Genomic DNA, 16,107 nt, shown 5'->3' on the forward strand with positions numbered 1-16,107 from the left:
TACTTTAGTACCTTCCAGAATACTTAATACTTAGGATAGTACACTGTATATAGTAATAAAGTCTCATGTTTCCTTATAGAGGGATGACTTGATCTAAACATTTAAATGTAACCACTCATTGCATGAAGATCACTCTATTACTGTGTTTCTTTTTTCCTTTTTTTTTTTTTATTTTGAGAAGGAGTCTCTTGCTCTGTCACCCAGGCTGGAGTGCAGTGGTACGATCTTGGCTCACTGCAAACTCTGCCCCCAGGGTTCAAGTGATTCTTCTGCCCCAGCCTCCCAAGTAACCAGGACTATAGGCATGCACCACCATACCTGGCTAATTTTTTGTATTTTTAGTAGAGACAAGGTTTCACCATGTTGCTCAGGGTGGTCTCGAACTCCTGAGCTCAGGCCATCTGCCCACCTCGGCCTCCCAAAGTGCTAGCGTTACAGGGGTGGGCCACCACGCCCAGCATTGGTTTGTTTCTTTCCAAGTTTTAGATAAAATTTTGCCCTACAGCCTTTTCTAGTTCTTTCTTTTTACTAGAAATGCAAAAAAAAAAAAGGAATAATAATAATTAATTAATTTAAAAAAAGGAAATATATAAAATTACAATATATGGAGTACCCAATAAAGATTTGAAAAAAGAAAGTCAAAAAATTGAGGAGGAGGAAGAACATGTAGCATATTCCAGAACAATTGACAGATAATGAATTCATGACTGTGTTCTCCATTGTTTCACCACCATTATGGTTTTTTATTTGTTATAAATACGATTTACTATAGTACCTCTATGAGTGACTGACCCTGCTAGGTCGTATCTTGAAGTTATTTAATACTTATAGTAGCCCTTATGGCCAGCTCGTAAATATCAGTGGTTTCCAAACAATATCTTTTTGCTTTCAGTTATTCTATGGCAATTCAAGTAATTATTTTGATTTTAAATGTTAAATTTTTATTTATGTATTTACACCTCAGAAATACAATGCAGTTGTTAGTTAAGCATGAGAAATAATGGATTAAGGTCAATAATTTAGGCAATTTTATTGTTGGATTCTTTGAGAAAAATTTCTTTGAATGGATTTTATAGTAGTAGAACCATCTCAAGTCACTGCTGTTTATAAATATTCTAATATAAACATGCATATGCATATAGTTATCAGCCTATGTCTAAGTGAATAGTATTCAGAGAAGTTTGTGTGGTATACACCTTTCATATGTATGTGTATACACACACATAGAGATATACATGTATGTACTGCATATGTGTATATTTATATGTGTGTATTTATACACACAACCCTGAGAAGTTCCCAACACAATAAAAACTGAAAAAATTTAAGGTGCATGCCAATTAAGAAAAAAATACAGTTATTCAATAACTCCCTCTGAGTTATTAATTCCACACAGCTCAAAACAATCAAGTTTTGATTTTCAGTCTGTGTGTATGTGTGTTTACTTTGGTTGTGTATATGTTTCTGAAAACTATCCTAAAGTGAGTGCAGAATTATGTCTAAGTCACTATTTCATCAACAACAGGGCCCTTTAAAGCATATATTCAAACTGTGGGAAAAAATGTCAATTTCCAATAACATATTGACTTTGTCAATTCTTAGAAAGCTATTTCTTTCCACAACTCTTTGTTTTTCTATATCAGTTAATAAAGTATTGGTCACTGAAATTATTATTGTACTTTATATACATTGTGTAGGACTAATTAAGCTACTCTATCCCGATTTTAAATGAGTTTTTAATAAAATGAGTGCCAAAGTAAGCAGCATTTAAAGACACTAAAATAAAATTCTCACTTAAAGTAAATCCTATGCATTTTCTGCATAACACACAATATATAAATCATTTGCCCACTCTTAGATATGTAAGAATTGAGGATGCAGAGCTACTCTATCTTCTTTACAGTGTGTAAGATGTCTAGGTATGCTTTCAAAATGGTATTAAAATGCAGAGTAAGTGCAGCCTAAATAGACAAAATAAAAAGAACTGACGAGAGAGTGTGATGACTTAGAAACAGAGAAATGTACAAAAGGGGAAAATGCCAGATTTAAAATGAGGGGTGTGTTAAAACAAGTGTATAAGTGCTAGATCTAAAAAAATAAAACAAATTTAAAAACTAGGGGATTAAATATTTGTGGTGTTTTCTCCCATTGCTGTATAGGCATTGTTTGTTCATATACTCTGGGTATTTTCATGGGAAATCTTACTTTCTCATTCTGTATAATTTTAGAACAAGGTATGGCTGAATCTGGCCATAGCTACTAAATAGTATCTAGTTGCTACCTAGGAGGAGCAAGATCGCAGTTTACCTGGGAATTTTTAGGGTGATCCTAGTTCTCATTGCCTGGTTAGCTAGTGGGCAGTCATAGCAAAGACTGTGTTTTCAGTCTAACTAGACTAAATTGAAAGTATCATCACTTTACTCTTGTGTCTTGTGGGGAAAATCTTAGCATAGAGCTAAACATATAAAAAGACTTTTAAAATAATTAGAAAGCCACGTCTTTCTTCCAGGCTGTGGACTTCAGGTAACGTCTGAAATGAAAGTGGTAAAGTTGGGAGGCTGGATACTGTGAATAGTCATAAGGCTGGCAAATAACATTTAAAACCTAAGCATTAGATTCTACTGAAGATTAATTTGCATATATGTAGATTTTTTTAATCTACGATTTTAAATTAAATGGCCACCAGAGTTCATTTCGGATTGCACATTAAATACATTGAACTAGAATCCCAGTTTAGGCTTGCTATCTGTGTAGCATGCTGAATATTTTTACAGAACTGTGATTTTAATAGCAAAAACAAAAATTTATAAAAGCCCCCAAGTCAGACTTTTTTTGTGTTATTTTCCTTACTGATTTCCATTTAGCAAGAATTTGACTATCTTTAATGAGTTAAGAGAGGCATCAGAAATGCCTTGACTTTTTTCCTTTTGTTTAAATCAATGAATTAAAGTCTTTGTTGTGCATTAGTTTCTTTACTGTGTATATGTTGCCGTGGCCATGACTTTAATAGGGTAATTATGTTCATTAAGTTAGATGATTAAAGTTAGTCTTGAATGAGGAAAAAATACACTTGGGAAGCAGTGAGGGATGGATTCTAGTCTTTGGAGTGTTCAGTTCGGCCAGTATTTTCCAGCTGAATGGAAAATTCACCTCCCAGTTTGGTTTGGGTGACAGTGAATGCATTGTCAGACCTGAATATTTTCTAGAAAAAGAAAGAGATCAATAAGGACAGAAGACCATGTGAATATCTACATATGTTCTTGTAATTTTTCTCCATTGTTTTTTGCTTTGATGAATAACATCACTATGGAAATAATTAGTGTGTCATTTCTTGTAAATGGTAGTATATTATTGCTACAATTAGAATAATTAGTATACAGCATAGCTTAGTGACATGATAAATCACAAAGTAGAATGTGTTGACTCTTATCCATTTTGATATATTAGCTAATTCACTTGCTCCATAAAGACAAAAGAAAGGCAGAGAATTGGGTAGTAACAACAGAAATAACTATAAAGGCATGGTGGCTACATTTTCAGGTTTTTATTTTTCTGCCAAGTTCCTGAGTACTGTGAGTTGTTGACATTTTATATTTCTTTTCTTTTCCTGTTGTTAAATCTTAATCCCTGATTGAAATCTTCAAGAATAGGATCATGAGTAAATAAAGCAAATGAAAATCAAACACGACTTCCACATTTTCTAGATTTGCATATGCTATATTATACTTGGTGTTTTACTTTTCCGAGATTATTCATGATATAATTGACAGCTGTCTGCAACTTTGATTTATTTTTCAGAACCTATGCGAACCCCAAAGACATTAAAGATTGCTGAAATACAGGCAAGACGGATTGCTGTGGACTGGGAATCCTTGGGTTACAACATTACGCGTTGCCACACTTTTAATGTCACTATCTGCTACCATTACTTCCGTGGTCACAACGAGAGCAAGGCAGACTGTTTGGACATGGACCCCAAAGCCCCTCAGCATGTTGTGAACCATCTGCCACCTTATACAAATGTCAGCCTCAAGATGATCCTAACCAATCCAGAGGGAAGGAAGGAGAGTGAAGAGACAATTATTCAAACTGATGAAGATGGTATGCGCATACTTTGCTGTTTAAAAGGGGGAATTCTCTAACAAGAATAATGTGATTGCTTATGATTTACGTAAGATTGCCCAATACTGAATTGGTTTCTGAAATCATGTAAATGTTATTAATGAGGTCAACTTTGGAAAACAATTGCCTTTTACAAAACCTAATATTCTTCAGACAAGCATCCAAATACTCAATGAAATGTACTTCTGTTGTCCTCTCTTCTTATACAGAAGTGGCAACTACACTAAAAACTTAAATGAAGGGGTTTTTTAAATCAAATGTCCAAAAATAATTTTTACTATCCATGGCACTGTATCAATTGCCTATTGGTAAAATGCACTTGATAAAAAACTTAAGGTTTTTGTATTTTATAAACCAATAGTAGCTGTTTTATGTTTCTCATATCTGAAAACAACACTGTTGGGCTGGGCGTAGTGGCTCACGCCTGTAATCCAAGCACTTTGGGAGGCCAAGGCAGGTGAATCACCTGAGGTCAAGAGTTCAAGACCAGCCTGGCCAACATGAAGGAACCTCGTCGCTACTAAAAATACAAAAATTACCTAGGTGTGGTGGTAGGTGCCTGCAATCCCAGCTACTCAGGAGACCAAGGTAGGAGAATCACTTGAACCCGGGGGCAGAGGTTGCAGAGAGCTGAGATTGCGCAATTGCACTCCAGCCTGGGCAACAAGAGCAAAATTCCATCTCAAAGAAAAAAAGAAAAAAGAAAAAGAAAACACTGTTTATACTGTTTACCATTTCTATTCATTTTAGATGGTTTTATGTGAATATAAATATAAAAGAAAGCAACAGTTCGTATCTGTAAGTCTAATATAATGGCCTTTATTAGACATTAGCAAGCCGTTCTTTATATATCTTGTTGCCATCCAAGTAACTAAACTGTACTTTGTCTAATTTCTGTGTGTTACTTCTTAATAAATAATATGAACAAATATTTATATTAGTATTTCAGTGTTCACATAGCTGTTATAGCACTACAGTATATTATAATTTGAATGAGAATATATTTCCTAATTTAGCAAAAACATATAAAAATTCTGCCAATGATAATCTAATAATAACAATAAGTCACTCTTTAGATGTAAGATATTTCCTTTCAAAATTTCCTTTTAAGAATTAAGGCATGTAGAAATAAAAGTGTCATATGGTAAACTAAGGCAAAGCTAAATTAGGAGTCGGTTCTCATCTTTAAATGAAGGGCTTTAAGTGATGTGTGAGGTTCCACCCCCTTCTAAACTCTAAACTTCTCCTTAAGTAGCTTGACAGTAGGGAGATATATATATATATATTTGTTGTTGTTTATTTGTGTTTGGGAGACAGTCTCGCTCTGTCCCCCAGGCTGGAGTGCAGTGACTTGACTAGGCTCACTGCAGTCTCCACCTCCCAGGTTCAAGCAATTCTCCAGCTTCAGCCTCCAAAGTAGCTGGGATTACAGGCACCCACCACCATGCCCAGTTAACTTTAGTATTTTTAGTAGAGATGGGGTTTCACCATCTTGGCCAGGCTGGTCTTGAACTCCTGACCTCAAGAGATCTACCCGCCTCGGTCTCCCAAAGTGCTGGGATTACAGGCGTGAGCCACCGTGTCCGGCTGGACTACATTTTTATTTGGGTTTCATAAAACAGGATGTATTTTATAACCACGTATTCCCAAGGTCCCTCAAGTTCTGAATTTTAGATCAGGTGTGTCTTTTTAGCTTGCCATAAGATAGGTTATTATGCTATAGTTTCTACAAATACTTATAATTTCAAACTCTCCCACTCTGAAAGTGGAAATGACCATCATTTCATTTGCCTTGCTGTTTTTGTTGCAATAAGAGAAGTGAGAGCCCTTTAACGACATTTAGCTCAAAATTTGAAGGAAACAATATAGTTCGGAAACTATATACATGGAGTTATTCATGTTCCTAAAATTTCTGAGAATAAACCTAGGACTTACTTATGATGAATGTACTTTTGTCATATTTGAGGTAACCAAACATAATTACTTTAGATATCATGTTTGAACTGGTACCTAATTGAAGCAGCAACAACATTTAAACAACACCCCTTTCCTAATTTATAAACACACAAACATCCTTGTATCTTACCCCTGCCACACGCACACAACTCAATGCGTCTCAATGTGTATTTATGCAAGAAAGAATGATTAGGGGTAATTGTTTCATGGGCACATGATAAAAATGAGAAGTATAAATACAGATTCAAAAGCTCCAAAAAATCTCTATCTTTTCTTTTAAAATGGGATAAATGTTACAAGGTCTCTGTCACACTAGGCACTTTGTAGTCCATGTTTTCAGTTATTAAAGTATGTTCACATGTTTTATTGCCTACCCTTAAAAAAAAATCATGTCCTGATTGGTAATGGTACACTCAGTTACATAGTTTTGTGCTGCTTTAGCCAGTCACTCTCTAGTAATACAATTCATTTTGATGGTATTCTTTGATATGGTTTGTTAGTTTGCCCTTCTTTCCCACAAACAAAAGAATGCAGCCAGACTTATATAATCTTTTTCATATTGCATTAAATTTTTAAATGTATTTTTCAGTATGCACATGACTAGACTAATAATCAAGGAATGAGTTGCTTTGGAATTTTAAATTATGCCCTACATTGATCAAACTGATGACTGTACTATTTATTTTATCTAAAATAGTTTTGTAAAAATACAATGGCATTAACTATTTTTCAAAATATTTTGAATTCTAATATCATTTTCAATCCTAGTTTTATTTTAATCTCTGATTTGAAGAATTTTTTTACCAGTTTTAATGATATTAAGTTTCATATTATTATTTCATAGTATTGTCACAAACTAGTCCCTTCTACTATAAGCGTAATTTTTTCTTTTTGTTTTATATATAATATTTAATGATTGATATGTAAACTCTTCCATGAAGTATTTGCAAGTAACTCCGTCTTCAAATCAGCGCATGAGCTTCACTTCCTACATAGAATCCTTGACGTGTCTTAATGTTCCTGAGCAGGGAAAGAAAACCTAAATCATAATCTGTTGTTGCAAAGATCGATGGATTATGATGATCTGATTAAGTCAGTGTTACTAAATTATTGCTGCCCTATAGACATAGAAATAGAATAAATTATCAACCAACTAATAAAAGGACATAATTTTATAAAAAGAATTCTGGGGACATCCATAAATCATGAGAGCAAAACTAGAACCATTTCCCACCAGAACCCTAGGGTAGAATTTATATTTAATTTATTGCATACATTTTTTAATGCATGAACAGAATTTTCTGTACGAGTTTTTGTTTTCATTTTTCATTCCAGCATTCATAAAAATCAATGTTATGAAGTTAGCTCAGCAGAAAAACCTGGTTTGGGGACATTTTTTTGAGACTACAAAGCTATTTTTAAACATACATTTATTACATGTTAAAGGCTATAATGCTTATCTAATATAATCTTGCCCCACCCATATTTTATTTCCCCCTCTCTTTTCCATTTTGAGAGTTATATTATAAAAGACTTCCAAAAAACGTAGCTGAAACAGCTGTCATAAATCTCTCAGGCAGGGAAACAAAAGTCAGCATTCTGTTTCCATTAAAAGTTGTTGATGTGGAAATGTGAAGTGACATTCCCTGCAATCAGACTGCCATGATAATGGTTTTAGTAACTTCATATAGTATTTACACAAATCATAGCTACAGACAGACGTTTTCTGTCTATAATTGTACACATGGTCTTCCTTCAAATGTAGAAAGTTACTGAATCTAATTTGTGCTCACACCTCACCTCACCTGTTTATGTGTTTTTTTTAGTTCATCTAAGTGTAGTTCCTTCTCTCATCTACTATGCTCATCCAAGTACACAACAAGTAGTATGACACTCTCTTGTCCACAACTTTCCCACAAACTTTTCTCTTACAAATGCAACCTGTAGGTACTTGTAGTGAATTCTATTGTCAAAACAGAAAAAGTGTAAGAGCATAGAAACACAAAACTTCAGGGAAGATACTTTCCAATTCTTCCCCTTTTTCAATGCAGAATTATACAAATATTTTAAACCATCCCTATTATTGAACATTGTTCAGTAAAATAAATCCATGCCATTTTATAGTATTTGTAGGCTAAATTGTGTTAGGTAAACATAGGCAGTTATTATAATTACAATGCCATCAAATCAACATTTACTCATTAATTGGATATTTTACTCCTTTTTCCCACCATTAGCCACCTTCTGTGAGAGCTATGTAAGGATGAAGAAATACATTTTCCTTCAATATAATCATAAGTGTATGTCATTTGCATATAATGGAAACAACAGGTACTCCTGCAAGACAAACCAATACCCATGGCAGCCTTAGCAGTAGCCACAGATGTGCAGAGGTGCTCTCACTGACCCTCTGCCTGGATCAGCAGCACAGCCTTGCTGATACTGTGGAACAGGGAGGGAATGGATGCCACCTTCTGTTAACTTCTGAGTCTTCAGCTGACAATGGCTTGAACATATCCTCTGAAGTTTAGTGCTGGCATCTTTTCTGTTTACTGTGGGTTCCCTTCCTCAATGTATCAAATTATGTTGCCTGTCTCAGAGGTCATAATATCATTCATAGTCTCCTTGTAGATTGAAATAAATCCTGCTCTCATGATATATCATTCGGAATTTCTTGACGCTCCTAGCCACAATGCAATGTATTTCCCTTGATCCAGTGATTTTTAATTTATTTCAATCCTCACAAAATTGCTATATACTTTGAAATTACATTTCTAGATAATGTCATGTGTGAAGTTCACTGAAACGTTAGATTAAGGGAAAATATTAATTAAAAAGTATGCTTTGCTTGCCCAACATTCAGTTGACATTTTCAAAAAGAAACACATTTTTGAGCCAAGTAGGATAGATAGTATATATTTTAAAACATCAGAACTAGAAATGGGATATTCATGTGAATAAATAGCAGCTAAGTATTTAAATAAAATATATAAAAGAAAAAAAACATGACAACAAAGAATTTTTTATCTGGTATTTTGTCAATAGATGCTGGTACATCATTCAGTGTTGCCATTGGGTATGGCCAGTTATATGACATTTGAAAATAAGGACTGAAGCGAAGGTTCTGCAAATATGGTCATAGCTGGGGACACTTCAAAAGTGGTTGTGCAGATTGTTGAGTTCTAAACAAGTCTGACATTATAAACTAGTTAATTCTTAGCTTTGAAAAAATGAATTTCCTTTAAAAGGCTAAAGCAGTGACGTTTGAACCTATCAATCTGTAATAACTCTTTAAATATGGTAATAATCAACACTGCCTTTTTAAAATGGCAGAACATTTAATAAGTATAGCTATAAAAGTAAGGTTGGCTATTAATGGACATTTCAATTCATTGCTATGTGATTCGGCTTTCCAGACCAAAGAGTGTTAATTTTATCGTAGTTTTTTATTTTATCAACTTAGTTTATGGAGATTCTTTGGGGCATTCACATAATCTTCAAAAAAATCTTTCAGGGAAATACAGCTCTGTTCTTGAAACAAATTACAAATAAGATCTTCGTGTCATTAGAGGTATACAACAGAGAAAACTGGACTACATAATTTGTGCAGCTCTCTAAGGTGATAGAATATTCTTTTCAATAAAACGAACTTTGCATTTCTACATTTTCTGCATCAGAACCTTATAGATTGCTTTAAATTCCCGTATATCAAAGTAAAATCAGAGAACTAGTCATATAGTTTATTTTGTTTCTAAGGACACATTTTAATTTATTTTTCTTTATATTTATTTTTAATCCTGTTTATCTAGCTTATCTGATTTACTTTTTCTGTTTCTCATGTAAGTATTTTCATAACCAAAAATTCATATGTTTTGTAGTGCCTGGTCCCGTACCAGTAAAATCTCTTCAAGGAACATCCTTTGAAAATAAGATCTTCTTGAACTGGAAAGAACCTTTGGATCCAAATGGAATCATCACTCAATATGAGGTATTGGGAGAACAAGGAAGTTAATTGAAATGTGAATTGAAGGAATAAAAGGGAGAAAGAAAGGAAAAGTTAGAGGGAAATATGAAAAAGATGTAAATGAGGATTAGGGGATTAAAATCATTATTCTCCTTTGTTTTAATTTACAAATTCTTTGATTCCAAAATTAAGCATAAAAATAAATAAATATTTTGTATGGCATCTAGAATTTTCAAATTCTTAAAAAATGCATGTTTTTTGTTGCTTTTTTTTTGATTTAGGGAAGCAGGATAGTCATTATCAGATATGGTTATAGTAATAAATAATCACATAGTAAAAAACCCTCATTTTCCTTTTTATAAAATTAAGAAACTCCTATCATACTGTGATTTAGGAGAAGTCATTGAATTTCAGTTGTTTCAGAGTAAGGAATAATATCCAAAAAGCAAAATAGGTATTAAAGCTGACTTTTCCAGAGCTTCATTCCAGCTTTGAATATAAATCATTATCTTTTCAAATATGAGAAACTAAAAAAGAAGACATGAAAGAATCATTTAGATTACACAAATGTGTAGTTCTGTTCCTACATAGCATTGATTACAGCATAAATGCTTAAATTTCTAACAGCTACAGAGTGAATTATGGAAATGAGAATCACTAGTGCAATGTTATATTTTGCAACTGTGTTTGCATATTTGAGTACTATTTACATGAAATTTGTTATATAACTTGAACAAAGTATAGAATATGTTAATAATAATAAAAATTTATTGAACACTTTCTGTGTTTCATATACATTAAAGTATATAGCTATAAAATTTTTTATGTACGCATAATTTATTGTGGTTTTTTTTTGGTGGAAGAAAATAAGTATATATTGGTTTGGTCAGATATAACTCCAGGTGTATCTGTAGATATGTAGACGATTGATTGATATATAGATAGAACTTCAGCATGACAGAAGTAACAATATCAACATGAGAAGGAAAAGAAAAAATTACCATTGACTCCACATGGATGCCCTTGCATACTGCCTTATTTATAAAGAGTTTATTTACAATTTCTTATGATGGATACCAGATGGTAATAAATGTATTTCTTAAAACAGATCAGCTATAGCAGTATAAGATCGTTTGATCCTGCAGTTCCAGTGGCTGGACCTCCCCAGACTGTATCAAATTTATGGAACAGTACACATCATGTCTTTATGCATCTCCACCCTGGAACCACGTACCAGTTTTTCATAAGAGCCAGCACAGTCAAAGGCTTTGGACCAGCCACAGCCATCAATGTCACCACCAATATCTCAGGTATGCAAATTAATAAATTACAAATAGGATTGATTATGGCATTGGTTTATAATGGCACATCCTGGAGAATCACATATAAACCAAGTGTAGTTCATCTTGCTTGTCAAACCTTTAATATAGTTATGCATAATTGAAAGCACTGGAAAGAATTATTTGAATATGAAGTATAGGTCCAAACCAAAATGCATCTGAAATAGTCACTTTTGATTGACAGTGGTCTTAAAAAAATTATGCTAAATCTGTATTAAAAATCTTTTAAAATTCATTATAAATCCTAATAGATCTTACGATACTTTTGAGGAGTTGATAATTATTATGGTGTCAGACCTTTACTCTAAATGAATGTTGTCAAAAAAATGGTAGAAGATCCTTTCTCTAGTATTATAGTACTATATATCTTGTTTCTGTTTCATTTTTCCTGACACTATGATAATTTTAAACAAATATGGGCTTTTCTTTCACACTTAGAAATCTTACATAAATACATGTAAGTTTCAGAATGGGAATGTACAGGAGAATTTTAGGTTGATGAACAAATTAAACTTTACATTCTATTGTATTCACAGTTGCATAGTTTGTATTTGACTAGATTGTTTACAGAGCTTATTTCTCCTTCGGTGCCATCATCAGTTAAACCTGATTAAATTCTTGCAAGGAATTAGCTTTGTAATATGGCCTAAATCTACTAAAGCTTACATAATGTTTTTTCTTATTTAAGATTACTAAAATAAATACATATTGTATATGTAACTGAAGAGTTAAACTTGAAAAATAAATTATTTAAAGGTCAGCCACACAATGTAGAAAAGCACAAATTTTTGACTTTGGAAATTCTTTTTGATCATTTATGTTCATTTTTATTATAGTTCTACATGGCAAATATTAATGATATATCATTAATACCCATAAAATATGTCTTTAATTTTTTGAATCTATACCATTTGCAGCAAAAGGAAGACATGTACTTTCCAAATTATTTTGAGTCTAAAATGTTATTTGCAGATGTGTTGAATATAATACAAACTTTAAAAATTTATATCATGAATAAAATTAGCTATTCCATTATGAGTTATAATTCCTTGGAAGAACATTTTGTTTATCTTAATATTCCAATAAAAAACATTTAAAATATCATCCATTATATTATAAAATAATAATGTTTTAAAATTGCAATTTTATTTCCTGAGAACATTACAAATCATGAATTTAAAATGTGAATTGAATCACTTTACCAGAAAATAGGACTTGGTGATGTTACAATGTACTGAGATAGGTTTTCTACCCTCTGGAATTAGCAGTAGTGCTATAATTGAGTAAGATCTTTCAAGAGAGACAGCTACAAAATTTACATAAACTTATAAAACTGAGAACAAATGTAAATTTTTGAGAACCATAAATGTGTTTGTGTGTGTGTATGTATGTCTCTCAAGGCTCAGATACTGTGTTTGTGTTGAATATAAAGTTTATAAAAAGGACCAGAACATCCATCTGGTTTTTTCATTTAATTATTCAACTTCAGTTTCACATGTATTAACCTAAGTGCAATGAGTACTTGATTGTACTTTAAAAACTTGGTTGCAATCACGTTATGTTGAGAACAATTAGTAATCACATTAAGATTAATAAAATTTATGGTTAGTGTGATTCTCAGCATTACTTGAACTTTTCAGATAATTTATTGTTAAATTTATTCCCTGAGTCCAGTAATTACATTGTTCAGTATTTAAAAAGAAATAATTTAAATGACAGTGAAATCAAGTTATTGGAGACATAGTGGTTGGGGGAATTATTGATATACACACATACATTCACATACACATGTACACACATACATACTACATATTGTGCATGTATTAAATTAATATTTGTTGGGTTTGCTTCCTAAAATACTGTCAGATAATAATCAATCTCTTTCTAATGTCACTGCTCCTTTTCTTCCATCTGGACAGTATTTTAAACAGATTATTGAAATATCTTTCTAAGTGGTATCCCTACCTTCAGACTTATCCATCTTCACTGTATTTCTACATCTATCTTTAATCCACAGATATTTCCTTCTTAAATATTTTCACAGTCTTGTATCTTATAATCAGCGGGATGAAGTCTAATGATCCACTCGGTGTTGGCATTCAGGGTACTTCTTTGCATGACTCCTCCCATCCTCCACTTCTCCCCATGAACCCAAAGTTCCCAGCACAGCCAACAGCTTATAGCTGTTTAAACATACCATGCCCTTTCATATTTTGTTATCTTCAGATATTCTGTTTCCTCTCTCAGAATTTTAGTTCATCCTTTCTCTTCCTGATGAGTTTTTACCCTTCTTTTTAATATTTGGCTTAAACATCATTAGACACCCTGAGCCTTCTGGTTTCATCATTCCACTGCCAATACTAATGTAAAAAGTGTGACCCCCCACCCCCAGACCATCATCATCAATATCACCTGAGAAGTGTCTATAAATAAACATTGCCAGGTCCCTCCCCAGAAATACTGAATCAGAAACTCTAGGAGAGAGGGGCTATAATCTGTGTGTTAGCAAGCCCTCCAGGTGCTTCTGATCTTACAAGTTTGAGAACCACTGTTTTGGCAAATGGTCTTCCACTTTTGTCCCCTAACATTTTGCTATAATTTTTTGGTTTTAAGACTCTTTTCATAAAATGTGAATTCCTACTTTTAATTCTATAAATATCAGAGACACGCTTTGTCTTTATATTCGTAGCATTTCTCATAAAACTTGGCACATAGTATATATTCAGTAAATGTTCAACGAATGGATAGAGATAATGCACACATTTCATTGAGTATATACTTCTTAAACAGCTTTCTACATAGAAGTCATCCAAAGCTATTTGAAGTAACTCTCCCCCTCAAGATCCCAGTCCCCAATTAAGCATTATCAAATATTGTAAAAATTTATAAATTTATTCTTTTCAAGAATCTGGCACCTAATATCCCTGATGAACAAAAACTAAGATTTCCATTCTCATTCACCACACTTCTTGATATGTTTCTCTTGTGACCAGAGTTGTGAAAAACATTAGGATAAGAATACTGGGTCTTTCTACACTATAAGATCCTAAATGACACTGTTTCACCAGGCAGCCCTTGACGTCAGCTCCTGCTGTTCATAGCTCCTGATCTCCATTATGTGACTCCATAATCACTGCTGCCGAGTCTTCTCGGTTACTACCTTCCCTTCCTCCCATCATTACTCACTTGAAGGTCTCAGGAAACTAAAAGGAGAGCATCTTCACAAAATATTTGGAATGTGTGTCGTAAATTGCCAGATTATTATTTAAATTTCCACAACAAATCTTGATTTTCTAGCTTTTGATGTTTTAAGTTCCCAGAGTTGAAATTCATTTGGAGATATTATGCTATAAAACAAGATACGTTGTAGATAATTAGGTGAATTTTTTTTTTCCTAACTTAAGATCATCTCTTCATTCTGACCTATAATATATTACTGTAAATTAATTGAACCTTTTTTTGTCTCATTCATCACTCATCAGCTCCAACTTTACCTGACTATGAAGGAGTTGATGCCTCTCTCAATGAAACTGCCACCACAATAACTGTATTGTTGAGACCAGCACAAGCCAAAGGTGCTCCTATCAGGTAAGAGGAGAAAACTGCAATAGTTCTGCCTTATCCACAGGTATATACATCCCAAGACACCCAAGTATGCCTAAAACCAGAGAAAATAACAAACCCTATACAGACTGTACTATGTTTTCTTCTATATGTGCACACCTGTGATAAAATGTAATTTATAAATTCGACACAGTAAGAGATTCACAACAACCAATAACTAATAATAAAATAAAACAACTATATAATAAAAGTTAGGTGATTGTGTTCTCTCTCTCTCAAAATATCTTATTGTACTTACCTATTTTTGGACGAGTTTGACTGTAGGTAATTGAAACACAGGTAACTGAAACTGAGATATAAGAAACTGGGCGGGCAGGGGGAAGGATTTTTCTTTTTCTATAAGAGTTAAAGAAAAAGGAATCAGGGGGAGAAATGTTTTCTCAAGGTTGCTTAGCAGCTAATAAAGTGGCTCATTTCTAAGAGACATTCATTGGAGAATTTCTGTCAGGAAAGTTTTATTTTTGTTTAGTTTAGTTTGGTTTGCTTTGGTTTGTTAGTTTTTCATTTGGACAAAGCCTGCTGACAGACCTGTAGTTCAGAGCAAACTTCTAAGGGCATTTTTGAGATATTCATGCACTGAACCATTCACCTCTCTGTGCAGTTTGACTTAAGAGCATTGCCCTTTTTCCCCCATCTAGTCCCATTTCATTTCACTTCCTCTCTTGGTATCTGTGTTGTAAGAGCTTTGAAGATATTTGTCAGAAATAGAATGAGAAAATAACTCCTGTACAATGCAGTAAATCAGTTATGAATAATTTCATATGAATGACTGAAAAATAAGAAGCTTTGAGGAAATAAAAGCAAAATAGTTATAACACATGAAGCCTATGGGACCTTTTAATTCCTGAATTGTTCCTTATCAAGCATTCCATAGTAAACTGAATGTTCAGTTTGCCATTTTCTTTATCTTTTCAACAGTAAAGTCTCATATTATCTAACATCCCCATCTTTCAGAAAATTGTGAGCCATGTGGATTTTAGGAACTGAGTCAAATTGTTTCAACCATTTTAATTTCTGCACATTTGTAATTAGATGAATATCCAAAACTTAAACAAGTTTCCATTTGAAACATGTGATTTTGTGGACATTTCATTATCAAAC

At 33.1% G+C, this 16,107-nt stretch overlaps 1 protein-coding gene across 1 annotated transcript in view; it reads left to right on the forward strand.

Annotated features, from left to right (window-relative positions):
* Window positions 1-16,107, forward strand: part of PTPRK (protein tyrosine phosphatase, receptor type, K) — a 587,115-nt gene that overhangs the window by 448,965 nt on the left and 122,043 nt on the right. Inside the window, exons 8-11 of the mRNA XM_011951661.1 lie at window positions 3,799-4,101; window positions 9,957-10,066; window positions 11,151-11,352; window positions 14,865-14,970. Of these exons, the coding sequence (XP_011807051.1) occupies window positions 3,799-4,101; window positions 9,957-10,066; window positions 11,151-11,352; window positions 14,865-14,970 (721 nt within the window). The remainder of the gene's footprint in view (window positions 1-3,798; window positions 4,102-9,956; window positions 10,067-11,150; window positions 11,353-14,864; window positions 14,971-16,107) is intronic.

Source organism: Colobus angolensis, unplaced genomic scaffold (genome assembly GCF_000951035.1).
Source record: "Colobus angolensis palliatus isolate OR3802 unplaced genomic scaffold, Cang.pa_1.0 Scaffold322, whole genome shotgun sequence".
In the NCBI taxonomy this organism is placed as follows: domain Eukaryota; kingdom Metazoa; phylum Chordata; class Mammalia; order Primates; family Cercopithecidae; genus Colobus; species Colobus angolensis.